Below are 13,406 nucleotides of genomic sequence, written 5' to 3' on the forward strand. Positions count from 1 at the left end.
CTCAAACCTACAGAAAAACACATTTGAGTCATCTGCCAGTTGTTGATTTCCTTCAGCATGGAAATGTTTGCTGTACCTCGTGATATTTTCAAGAGTTTTCCACATGATTGCAGGTTCATTTGTTGAGAATGGATTCCTTCGATTTTCAGTGTAGCTTCTTTTTGCTGTTCTGATCTCCCTTATTAATACATTATGCTTAACTTGAGGAGTTAATGACAACAATGACATAAAATCATCTCACATGAGCTCCAGAGGACACATAAAGTACACCTCATTCTTTTCAGCCTCCATAGATAAGTTCGAATAAAAATGGAAAAATACAGATAAGAAATGGCACAGAAAGCATCTAAGCAATTAAGCTTTTGCTTCCTTGGGGTACGAGAAGGCCAGAACCTTTACTTTTCCCTCCCAGGAGACAATATCTGATTAGTGGTTTTTAAATAAAAAACTAACTATAATCTTTCTCCTTGAACTCAGAGAGAGTGGGGAGTAGAAAACTCTTACCCAGTGAGACCACATTCCTATGATTTTCAAGCATGACTTCAGAATGGAGTACTTTTTGGTCAGGATGCAGTTGAGACCATTCCTCCTCAGAGAAATACACAGCCACCTCCTCGAAGGACACAAGACTCTCCTGAACATTGAAAAAAGAACAGAACAGTCGGATTCGAAACATCTGTTCATCTTCAATAATGATTTACACAAGGGGATAGAAGGGGAACTCATCAAATTGACAGGAATACCAACACTCCAGAAGATAAACTCGAGATATGAAATGATCAACAGCTTGAACCCTATCTAACTAATGAATTTCAGCAGCTAGAAATGTAAGGTTCTACATTTTGGGAAGAAAAAATAAATGCACAGGCATAGAACAGTTGATATCTAGCTAAGCAGTAGTAAATGCACATGGATTTTGGAGTCCTAGTGGAGAAATAGAAGAAGAGATCACTCTGCACACCCACTTTACTTACTGAAGGAAAGGAAGAATACAAAACAAACAATTTCCCCCTTTCTTACTTGATTTGTAGGTTCAACCGCTGTTTGAGCTCCATCGTTAAAACCAGAAAACTTCATTCTTTGTATCTCTGTAAGGGATAAATAGGAGGAGATATTCTATAGAAAACAAGAGATAGTGAAGGTAACACAGATGGATAATCTGAAATCCTTCAACTACCTCCTGAGGTGTCCTGACTTGGACCTTCCCAAGGGATCCTCCTGAAAAATGGATCCTCAGCAGTATTTGATGGATTCTGCTTTCCCGCAGGATCTCTGATCTCCACAGTGCAGCACTTCAAGTAGGAGGAAGGAAAAAAGAAGCAGTGTTAATGCACATCACATGAAATAAAGTGGATTTTCTATTTGGAAGTCAACCTCAAAGCCCCCAATATCCATCAGTGAGGTTGAATGAGAAAACAATGGAACAATGTCCTACAGGAATTGGTGGAACATCTCCACCTATTATGAATGCCAGGGAAGTTTGGGAAGGAGGAGTGAAGAATTCAAACATATTTTTCATTCCCTTTTGAGCTCCCTAGACTAATGTGTCTCACCTGCAACTCAACTTGCTCTTTCTTCTCCTCCACCTGGCTCAGGAGGAAACCTTCTGCCAGGGCCGCAGCCTGGGAGCTGGTCTCTGCTCCACACTCCCGCACCCAGCTCTCCATCTCTGGGGGAAGGATAGCCAGGAGCTGCTCCAGAACCACCAGATCCAGCATCTGGGCTTTGGTGTGTTTTTCTGGTCTCAGCCATCGCCTACAAAAGTTGTGGAGCTTGCTGCAAAGTTCTCGGGGACCTTCAGCCTCTTGGTATTGGATGGTCCTGAAGTTGCAGGGCTGAACTTCTGAATGGAGGATGGTTTCATCCATCATGCATGCGATCCGGGATTCAACCAGGTGGAGAGCTGGACACGTGTCTCTCTCTCTCTCTCTCCCTGGCAAGAGCCCCACCCACCATCACGCCTCCCATGCAAGTCTCTCCTGCAGCCTTTTCAGCACCTGTGGAGTTCCAACGGTTAAGGAGAGCGAGCGCTGTGTTCTAGAGAGGAAAAGGCTCGAGGATGTCCCTCCGTTCGCAGCCTCCCCTGGAAAGCAGCCGAAACATTCGCCCCCTAGTGGCCCAAAGGGGAAGCTCTTGTTCGATTTCTCACATCCCTCCTTCGCCTACCTTTGCCCCCTCCCCCTCCCCCGGGACACCTCTGGATTTCCCGCCGCCAGAATCTCCTGTAGCCTCTCAGGATTAAGGCGAGAGAGTACACGGTGCTAGAGCGGCGGCAAGCAGTTGTGATGTCACGCTTCCTCCAATGGAGAAGCTCCTGGCGTTACCTTCTCTTGGCCGAGGCCGCCCCCTGGAGGAGTTTACCTAAAATTACAGGATTCCCCGTAAGGGCGGGAAAGACTCGGAGAGAAGCAGAAAATAAACGGGGCTTCCCCACAGGGACTGCTTTTCCCCTCGCCTCCGAAAGGTTTCCCTGCTCCTTCATTTACCGGAATCCCCCTCTCTCTCCCGCTGAAGGGAAGCCATTCCGGCCCTAGTTTCACCAACCTTATCTGAGGTAAAATTTACCTCAGACTTCATTTCTTTGAATCTTTTCTGCCCAAGGAGTCTTCTTTGCATCTGGTGTGCTGATCCTGTGCAGCCGCACAAAGGAGAACCTGGCCAAGGGCACCTTTAAGATGTTTATCATCCATCCATCCGCCCATCATCCATTCAAAGGGACTTTTATGATGTTTATCATCTATCATCTTTTTCATCTATTAGGTTCATGCATAACCATGCCTAAGGTCCCTGTCCTAATATCCCCCTTTATTTGTACCCATTTCCTGTGTTCTTATTCATGTTTATTCTTATTCCTGTTATCTTGTACGTATGTGACAAATTAAATAAAATATCTATCCATCCATTCCTCTATTCATTTGTCTATTTATCTATCTACTCTCTACATGTATTTTTGTATCTATATTTCATCTACCGCTAACCATGTATTTGTTGATCCATGGGTATTTATATATGCATCATCTATCCTTATCTAGGTTTTTGTCTATCTTGATAGATAGACAATAGATTGATAGCTAGAAAGATCAATAGATAATCTTTCTAGCTATCATCTCTATCAATATATCATCTATCTATCATCTAATAACTCTATCCATATTTGTCTACCAAGATCTTCATTTCTTTGAATCGTTTATCCCCAAGTTTCACATCTTGTGTGCTGATCCTGTGCACCATCACAAAGGAGTCTGACCAAGGACACCTTTAAGATGTTTATCATCTATCAATCTATCTAATCTAATCTATCCACCCATCCATCCATAGCAGGGCACATTTAGGATATTTATCATCTATCCACCCATCCATCTCAATTCATCTATTATTATCTATCTTTATCTATTCTCTACATGCATTTATGAATCTATGTATTTATCTGTCTATTGATCGATCTAGCTATCATCTCTATCCATCTATAGTCTGTCTATCATCTAATATTTCTATCCATATTTGTCTATGTATCATTATTAGCTATATCTAGCTACACGATTTTCCATCCTATGTAATCTATCTATCATTGAACTAAATCGATCTATCTTAAGGTGACCAGATTTTCAGATTGGTAAAGAGGGACACCTTTGACCGGGGGTGGGGGGTGATTAAAATTTTTATACGGAGCAACAAAAATTTTCATACAACGCAAAAATAGTATTGTAATATTTTTTTTATTTCAACATAACTACAATTCACAAATATAAATTGTAACTGTTGCCAAACATCAAAATTTTGATCACGTGACCATGAGGGTGCTGCAATGGTCTCTAAGTGTGAAAATGGTCGCTAAGTGTGAAAAATGGTCATCAGTTACTTTTTTCAATGCCATTGTAACTTTGGTCACTAAACCCATTAGGCCACCTTTCTTGCCACAGTTCTTAAGTGAATAACTGCAGCTGATAAGTTAGTAACATAAGTGAATCTGGTTTCCCCATTTGACTTTGTCAAAAGGTGATTATATGACCCCAGGACACTGAAACCATCATAAATACGAATCTGTTGCCAAGCATCAAAATTTTGATCACGTGACCATGAGGATGCTGCAACGGTCGCTAAGTGTGAAAACGGTCGCTAAGTATGAAAAATGGTAATCAGTCACTTTTTTCAATGCCATTGTAACTTTGGTCACTAAGCCCATTATACCACCTTTCTTGCCACAGTTCTTAAGTGAATAACTGCAGCTGGTATTTCGTATTGGGGATAGAATCTTTTTTTAAATAGCCTAAGACAATTTAAAAAAAGAACCCACACAGAATAAATTGAAGTAAAACATTTCAAACTATTCTTTCTATGCACAATATATTTCAAAGTATTGTGCATAGAATTTTTAAATCTGGTTTCACTTCAATTTATTTTGGATAGAATCTTTTTTTAAATAGTCTAGGACAATTTAAAAAAAGAATCCACACAGAATTTTAAAAAATCCGATGCACAATAAATATTATTTTAAAATACATTAAAAAAATAAAAGAAAACACCCAGCTCATTTACCAGCAGGCTTGCACTACAGATCAACCCAGAATGATGTAGATGTAAATACAAAGAACTGAGCAAATTGAAATGGTGAAATTAGTCAGGGAAATATTTTTCAAAGAACTTTGCCACCATTTTGGAGCAGGCCTCCGTGCCCCTCCCTTCCGGAAAATCCAGGAAGTAACACTCGCTACCTCGCTAGGCATTTCCTGGAGCCTCAGAATGTCCTGTTTTTGCCCGCCACACACCCCATTTTTGGCCCGTGCATGGCCCATTTTTGGCCTGTTGCAGACGTCAGGGATTGCCTCCACCACCTATTCCGACCGCTTGGAATAGCACGGAGGCCAAAAACGGGACATATGGTGGTTTAAAATGGGGCTTGCAGAGACGGCGATAGGCAGCAACGATCCCCGCGGCCTGGAACAGCTTATTGGAGTTATTTCGAGAGGCACATCCAATCACCAATCAGCTGCTCCAGCTAAATCTGGCTGTGCTGAAGTTGACCACGCTGTATGCTGTTTACTCCAAGGTGGTAAATTGCTGTGAGGCAGAGGCAGATTTTTTTCGTGTCTTCCTCCAACGTTGGGGGCATCATATACTTTGGAGCCTCTTATACTCCAAAAAATATGGTAAAAATATATAGAGACATCGTGGGGCAGTGGTTAGAATACAGTACTACAAGCTAATGGCCACAGCTAAGAGCACGATCCTGAACGACTCATGGTTGATTCAGGCTTTCAGCATTCTGAGGTCAGTAAAATGAGTACCAAGATTGCCGGGGATAATCTGCTGACTTTGTAAACTGCTCAGAGAGTGTTATGAAGCATTGTGGAGTGATAGATAAGTCTAAAAGGAATTTATATTGCTATATAGTTTCTCCCGAGAGTGAATCCTTTTGTGAGAAGATGACCATTCACAGCAAAGCTCTTTCCACATTGCGTGTATTTATATGGCTTCTCTCCTGTGTGAATTTTGTTATGAGAAGAGTACTGCTCGGAGCAAATGTATTTCCACACTCCATGCATTTAAACGGTTTCTCCCCTGTGTGGATCATCTTATGGCGAAGAAGATGATTATTTCGAACAAAGGTCTTTCCACACTCCATGCACTTATATGGCTTTTCCGGTGTGGATCATCTTATGGCAACGAAGATGACTATTTCGAGCAAAGGTCTTTCCACACTCCATGCATTTATATGGCTTTTCCCCTGTGTGGATCATCTTATGGAGAAAAAGAGTTCCATTTCGAGCAAAGGTCTTTCCACACTCCATGCATTTATATGGCTTTTCCCCTGTGTGGATCATCTTATGGTGAAAAAGAGTTTCATTTTGAGCAAAGGTCTTTCCACACTCCATGCATTTATATGGCTTTTCCCCTGTGTGGATCATCTTATGGCGAAAAAGAGTTCCATTTCGAGCAAAGGTCTTTCCACACTCCATACATTTATATGGCTTTTCCCCTGTGTGGATCATCTTATGGTGAAAAAGAGTTCCATTTTGAGCAAAGGTCTTTCCACACTCCATGCATTTATACGGCTTCTCCCCTGTATGGATCATCTTATGGCAAAAAAGATGACTATTTCGAGCAAAGGTCTTTCCACACTCCATGCATTTATACGGACTCTTCCCTGTGTGGATCCTCTTATGGGAAATAAGATTACGATTTCGAGAAAATGTCTTTCCACACACCAAGGATTCTTTTCTGTGAATCGCTTTTTGAGATGTACAGAAGTTATTTTCAAGAGAAAGAATGCATGTTTCAGTGTAATTTTCTCCACTGTTTCTTCTTATAGCATCTTTTCTTTTGTTTTGGGTTAAATAGTGTTTGTTTACATGTAATTTAGCTTTAATTAGCTTCACACTTTTCCCAATATATTTTTTCCTTATTTTCTCTTGTTGGGCAAGAAAGTCATGCATCAGAGCATCAGTGGAAGATGAGCTTTCCTGATTCCAATTGTTTGGCTGGTTTCTTTCATGGCTTTCTAATTCCATTTGAATTCCAAAGTTCTCCGTTCCATCTTCAGCATTGATCACTTGGAACACTTCACAGGAATCTTGATTCTCCTGCCCATTACCTTCAAAGGAAAAGAGAAATGAAAATGATAAGAACGCTAGAGAAAAAGATCAAACTTTTCAACAAATCTTCTTCTGAATTTTTTCTAAAATTCCATTATGTTGTATTTTGCATGATTACAGTGTTGTGATAAGGACATGATTTATATTTTCATGAGTCATGAAAGCTTTGAAAATATCTAGAAAATATCTCTTTCCTTCCAATTATATCTATATATGCAAATCTCACTCAAAGTCAGTTTTGAGCTGAGGTCTATAAAAAGGACTCTTTGGAGATTCAAAACATTGTAGCATGTAGTGAGAGCCATATTAACAGCATCACTTGCCGATCTATTTGCTCAGTCGGCAAACTATTACAGGTCTAACAGCAGATCCGTGATGGTTTTCAGGCGAGCTGGCACGCACCAGCCTTTCAAAGGTTTTCATAATTACAGATGTCAGAGCAACCAGTCTGTAGTCATTCAGTTCTTTTACGGAGGGTTCCTTCGGCATTGGGATGATAGTAGAGCATTTGAACATATCTAGTAATTTATTAAAGATGCCGGTGAAGATGGGAGCCAGTTGATCAGCACAAGCTATTAAGCAAGCAGGAGTTATCTTGTCTGGTCCTGGTGCTTTTCCTTGCTTTTTCCTGTGAAATAGACCTTTCATATCATTTTCTATAGTCACCAGGAGTGCAGGGCCCAAAGGGATGGACTCAGTTGTAGGAGGCTTGTCTTTTGTTGGTGTGTCTGAGATGGGGATTGTGGAGATAGGTGACAGTAGTTTGCTCTCAAACCTACAGAAGAACACATTTGGGTCATCTGCCAGTTGTCGATTTCCTTCAGCATGGAAAGGTTTGCTGTACCTCGTGATATTTTCAAGAGTTTTCCACATGATTGCAGGTTCATTTGTTGAGAACGGATTCCTTAGATTTTCAATGTAGCTTATTTTTGCTGTTCTGATCTCCCTTATCAATACATTATGCTTAACTTGAGGAGTTAAGACGTCAACTTGAGGAGTTAATGACAACAATGACATAGAATCATCTCACATGAGCTCCAGAGGACACATAAAAGCACACCTCATTCTTTTCAGCCTCCATAGATAAGTTCGAATAAAAATGGAAAAATACAGATAAGAAATGGCACGGAAAGCATCTAAGCAATTAAGCTTTTGCTTCCTTGGGGTACGAGAAGGCCGGTTCCACCACAAAAGCGCGTAGGACAAAATCGCGCTCGACAAAAGCGCGCTGTGACGTCATCACAGCGCGACGGAAAAGTTCGAAAAATGTAAAAATAAAGCGAAAACCTTACCCTAAGCCCCCCAAACCTAACCCTAAACCTAACTCTTAACCTAACCCTAAACCTAACCGTTAAAGTAACGAAAAACCTAACGCTAACCCTTAACCTAACGCTAACGCTAACGCTCTAAAGCTAACCCTAACCCTTAACCTAAACCTAAACCTAACCCTTACCTTTATGTGAATCGGCTTGCTTTAATTTAATTTTTATTAATTTTTATTTGAATTTTTTGATCTTTTTCGTCGCGCTGTGATGACGTCAAAGGCGCGATTTTGTCGATCGCGCTTTTGTCGTCCGCGCTTTTGACGGGTCACGGAGAAGGCCAGATCCTTTACTTTTCCCTACCAGGAGACAATATCTGATTAGTGGTTTTTAAATAAAAAACTAACTATAATCTTTCTCCTTGAACTCTTTGAGTTGCGGACTAGAAAACTCTTACCCAGTGAGACCACATTCCTATGATTTTCAAGCATGACTTCAGAATGGAGTACTTTTTGGTCAGGATGCAGTTGAGACCATTCCTCCTCAGAGAAATACACAGCCACCTCCTTGAAGGATACAAGACTCTCCTGAACATGGAAAAAAGAACAGAACAGTCAGATTCGAAACATCTGTTCATCTTCAATAATGATTTACACAAGGGGATAGAAGGGGAACTCATCAAATTGACAGGAATACCAACACTCCAGAAGATAAACTCGAGATATGAAATGATCAACAGCTTGAACCCTATCTAACTAATGAATTTCAGCAGCTAGAAATGTAAGGTTCTACATTTTGGAAAGAAAAAATAAATGCACAGGCATAGAACAGTTGATATCTAGCTAAGCAACATGGATTTTGGAGTCCTAGGGGAGAAATAGAAGAAGAGAGCACTCTGCACACCCACTTTACTTACTGAAGGAAAGGAAGAATACAAAACAAACAATTTCCCCCTTTCTTACTTGATTTGGAGGTTCAACCACTGTTTGAGCTCCATCGTTAAAACCAGAAAACTTCATTCTTTGTATCTCTGTAAGGGATAAAAGCTTAATTAACAAAATAGGAGATATTCTATAGAAAACAAAAGATAGTGAAGGTAAGACAGATGGATAATCTGAAATCCTTCAACTACCTCCTGAGGTGTCCTGACTTGGTTCTTCCCAAGGGATCCTCCTGAAAAATGGCTCCTGAGGGGGATTTGATGGATTCTTCTTTCCAGCAGGATCTCTGATCTCCACAGTGCAGCACTTCAAGTAGGAGGAAGGAAAAAAGAAGCAGAATTACTGCACATCACATGAAATAAAGTGGATTTCTCTATTTGGAAGTCAAAGCCCCCAATATCCATCAGTGAGGTTGAGTGAGAAAACAATGGAACAATGTCCTACAGGAATTGGTGGAACATCTCCACCTCTTATGAATGCCAGGGAAGATTGGGAAGGAAGAGTAAAGAATTCAAACATATTCTTCATTCCCTTTTGAGCTCCCTAGACTAGTGTGTCTCACCTGCAACTCAACCTGCTCTTTCTTCTCCTCTGCCTGGCTTAGGAGGAAGCCCTCTGCCAGGGCTACCGCCTGGGAGCTGGTCTCTGCTCCACACTCCTGCACCCAGCCCTCCATCTCTGGAGGAAGGATAGCCAGGAGTTGCTCCAGAACCACCAGGTCCAGCATCTGGGCTTTGGTGTGCTTTTCTGGTCTCAGCCATCGCCTACAAAAGTTGTGGAGCTTGCTGCAAAGTTCTCGGGGACCTTCAGCCTCCTGGTATTGGAGGCTCCTGAAGTTGCAAGGCTGAACTTCTGAATGGAGGATGGTTTCATCCATCATGCATGCGATCCGGCAACCAGGTGGAGAGCTGGACACGTGTCTCTCTCTCCCTCTCTCCCTGGCAAGAGCCCCACCCACCATCACGCCTCCCATGCAAGTCGCTCCTGCAGTCTTTTCAGCACCTGCGTAGTTCCAACGGTTAAGGAGAGCGAGCGCTGTGTTCTAGAGAGGAAAAGGCTCGAGGATGTCCCTCCGTTCGCAGCCTCCCCTGGAAAGCAGCCGAAACATTCGCCCCCTAGTGGCCCAAAGGGGAAGCTCTTGTTCGATTTCTCACATCCCTCCTTCGCCTCCCTTTGCCCCCTCCCCCTCCCCCGGGACACCTCTGGATTTCCCGCCGCCAGAATCTCCTGTCGCCTCTCAGGATTAAGGCGAAGGAATGCACGGTCCTAGAGCGGTGGCAAGCAGTTGTGATGTCACGCCTCCTCCAAAGGGGAAGCGAGCGGCGTTACCTTCTCTTGGCCGAAGGCGCCCCCTGGAGGATTCTGCCTAAAATTACAGGATTCCCCGTAAGGGCGGGAAAGACTCGGAGAGAAGCAGAAAATAAACGGGGCTTCCCCAAAGGGACTGCTTTTCCCCCCCGCATCCGAAAGGTTTCCCTGCTCCTTCATTTACCGGAATCCCTCTTTCTCTCCCGCTGAAGGGAAGCCATTCCGGCCCTAGTTTCACCAACATCTTCTGAGGTAAAATTTACCTCAGACTTCATTTCTTTGAATCTTTTCTGCCCAAAGAGTCTTCTTTCCATCTGGTTTGTTGAGTCTATGCAGCATCACAAAGGAGAGCCTGGCAAAGGGCATCTTTAAGATGCTTATCATCTATCTCTCTTTGTATCCATCCATCATCCATCCGTCCATCTGTCCATCATCCATCCAAAGGGACCTTTATGATGTTTATCATCTATCATCTATTAGGTGTATGCATAACCGTGCCCAACATCCCTGTCCTAATATTACCATTTATTTCTACCCATCTCCTGTGTTCTTATTCATGTTTATTCTTATTCCTGTTATCTTGTACATATGTGACAAACTAAAATATCTATCCATCCATTCCTCTATTCATGGCTATTTATCATTATCTATCTACTCTCTACATGTATTTATCTATGTATCATCTACCTCTAACCATGTATTTGTTGATCTATGAGTATTCACATATGCATCATCTATCCTTATCTAGGTATTTGTCTGTCTTGTCTATCGATCTTTCTAGCTATCATCTCTATCACTCTCGTCTATTTATCATCTAATATCTCTCTCCATATTTGTTTACCAAGATCTTTATTGATCATGGCCAATGAGTGGTGTCAAACTGGCCACGCCCAACCAGTGGCCACATCCACCATCAGAAATGCCCAACCAGTGGTGTCAAGCTGGCCATGCCCACCCACTTGGCCACATCCAAACCTAACTCTAACCCCCAAATGGAAGATGCAGCCCAAGTGGACACTACCACACAGTAGCCCCTGCGCACTTGGCCCCTTCCCTCAAACCTCATCCTCCAATGAACTTGCTCCCCACCCTTCCCATTTCCAGAGCTTTTTTTGGTTACTCCTGCCACCACAGCTGGGATGAGGCAGGAGGCTGCAAGCAGTCCAGTGCATCTGGCAGGCTTGATTGCATTCCTCTGCGTGCTCCTTGGAGCTTCAGCCCAGCGGTTGCGGGGACTGCACCCATCTGCGCAAAGGTATGCATGTTTCCACAACATTAGAACTATTTTGTCTTTGAGCAAATGAGTTCAAGCAGCCCTTTTTTCACACAACTGTATGGACAAAGTTACCATGGAACTGAGAAAAGGATAACTGCAAAATGAGTAAACAGTGTAACCAGGCAGTTGTTTAGGCAAATACAATAAATTGACCCCTTTCTCTTTGTGGCAGTCTCTCAAATACTGGAATACTGCTATCATGTCATTCCTAATCCTTCTTCTCTCTAGAATAGCCAAAGCCAAATTCTGCAACTGTTGTTCATAAGTTTAAATCCTCATGCCTTTAATCAGCTGTTCTTCTTTCCACTTTTTCTTAGTTTATACAACTAAGGATTGTATTAGGCTTTTTTGGCTGCTGCGGCACACAGGTGATTCATTCTTAAGTAATCATTTGGTCTCCAAGGTCTCTTTCATCGTTACTGTTTTTAAGCCAGGTTTCATGTAATCTATTTTTCCTACCCATGTGTAAAATCTTACTTTTCTCCACATTAAATTTCATTTTGTTGGACTCAACCTTGTTTCATTTGGATCAGAAATAGCAATAGCAGTTAGACTTATATACCGCTTCATAGGGCTTTCAGCCCTCTCTAAGCGGTTTACAGAGTCAGCATATCACCCCCACAGTCTGGGTCCTCATTTCACCCACCTCGGAAGGATGGAAGGCTGAGTCAACCTTGAGCTGGTGAGATTTGAACCGCCGAACTGCAGCTAGCAGTCAGCTGAAGTGGTCTGCAGTACTGCAGTCTAACCACTGCGCCACCTTGGCACAATGTGCATACACCCACCGTATTTTTCAGACTATAAGACACACTTTTCCCATCCCAAAAAGTTGGTGGAAATGTCTGTACATCATAGAGAGCAAATGTTGCCGAAATCCCATCCACCCACCAGCTTCCATCCTTCGGCCTCTGCCTCCCACCAATATACCTCCTTGCAGCAAACAGCCAGGCAGATTCAGTACAGCCTGATTTAGCAGGAGCAGCTGATTGGAGGTAGATTCTACCTTCCAGAATACCTCCAAGCAGCTGTTCCAGGCTGTGGGGATCGCCTCCACCCATCACTGCTACCACCTATCGCCACCTTCACGCACCACATTTCAGCTTCAGAATGTCCTGGTTTTGGCCTCCACACACCCCCAAAAATGGGACTTATGGTCGCTTAAAATGTGGCTTGCGAAGCCAGCGATAGGTGGCAGCACTAACAGGCAGCAAAGGCAATAGTCAGCAACGACCCATACGGCCTGGAATAGCTTATTGGAGATATTTCAAAAGGCACAACCTATCACCAATCAGCTGCTCCTGCTAAATCTGGCTGTGCTGAAGTTGACCACGCTGTATGCTGTTTACGCCAAGGTGGTAAATGGCTGCGAGGCAATTTTTTCGTGTCTTCCTCCAACATTGGGGGCATCATATACTTCGGAGCCTCTTATACTCCAAAAAATATGGTAAAAATATATAGAGACATCATGAGGCAGTGGTTAGAATACAATACTACAAGCTAATGGCCACAGCTAAGAGCTCGATTCTGAACAACTCATGATTGATTCAGGCTTTCAGCATTCCGAGGTGGGAATAATCTGCTGACTTTGTAAACTGCTCAGAGAGTGTTATGAAGCATTGTGGAGTGATAGATAAGTCTAAAAGGAATTGTTATTGCTAAATAGTTTCTCCCGAGAGTGAATCCTTTTGTGAGAAGATGACCATTCACAGCAAAGCTCTTTCCACATTGCGTGTATTTATATGGCTTCTCTCCTGTGTGAATTTTGTTATGAGAAGAGTAGTGCTCCGAGCAAATGTATTTCCACACTCCATGCATTTAAACGGTTTCTCCCCTGTGTGCATCTTTTTGTGGGTAGTAAGTCTACTGCTCAGAGCAAAAGTATTTCCACACGCCATGAATTTAAATGGCTATCCCCCTGTGTGGATCATCTAACTGCATCTCTTAAGAAGAAATATTTCCAGTAAAAGATGCTGTAGATCAGGGGTGTCAAACACAACACCTGTGGGTTGGATCCAGCCCACAGGGT

General features: G+C 42.6%; 1 protein-coding gene and 1 pseudogene across 2 annotated transcripts in view; both read right to left on the reverse strand.

The window, feature by feature from the left end:
* The window catches only part of LOC148047297 (uncharacterized), a 68,692-nt pseudogene extending 59,019 nt beyond the window's left edge, over positions 1 to 9,673 (reverse strand). The window contains exons 1-4 of the transcript XR_015695833.1: positions 9,359 to 9,673; positions 1,178 to 1,292; positions 1,021 to 1,088; positions 505 to 634 (exon numbers count right to left, since the gene is read on the reverse strand). The product of XR_015695833.1 is annotated as an uncharacterized LOC148047297 (transcript). The remainder of the gene's footprint in view (positions 1 to 504; positions 635 to 1,020; positions 1,089 to 1,177; positions 1,293 to 9,358) is intronic.
* On the reverse strand, positions 3,757 to 8,740 carry LOC148047299 (uncharacterized). Its single transcript, XM_087711540.1, is given in 4 exon segments — positions 3,757 to 5,500; positions 5,503 to 5,639; positions 5,641 to 6,592; positions 8,313 to 8,740. Coding segments are annotated over 4 exon segments (1,248 nt in total). The 5' UTR covers positions 8,347 to 8,740; the 3' UTR covers positions 3,757 to 5,375.
* Positions 9,674 to 13,406: the final 3,733 nt, after the last annotated feature.

The sequence above is a fragment of the Thamnophis sirtalis genome, unplaced genomic scaffold (genome assembly GCF_051295495.1).
Source record: "Thamnophis sirtalis isolate CommonGarterSnake01/CBP01778 unplaced genomic scaffold, rThaSir2_p1.2 scaffold_3, whole genome shotgun sequence".
Taxonomy (NCBI): domain Eukaryota; kingdom Metazoa; phylum Chordata; class Lepidosauria; order Squamata; family Natricidae; genus Thamnophis; species Thamnophis sirtalis.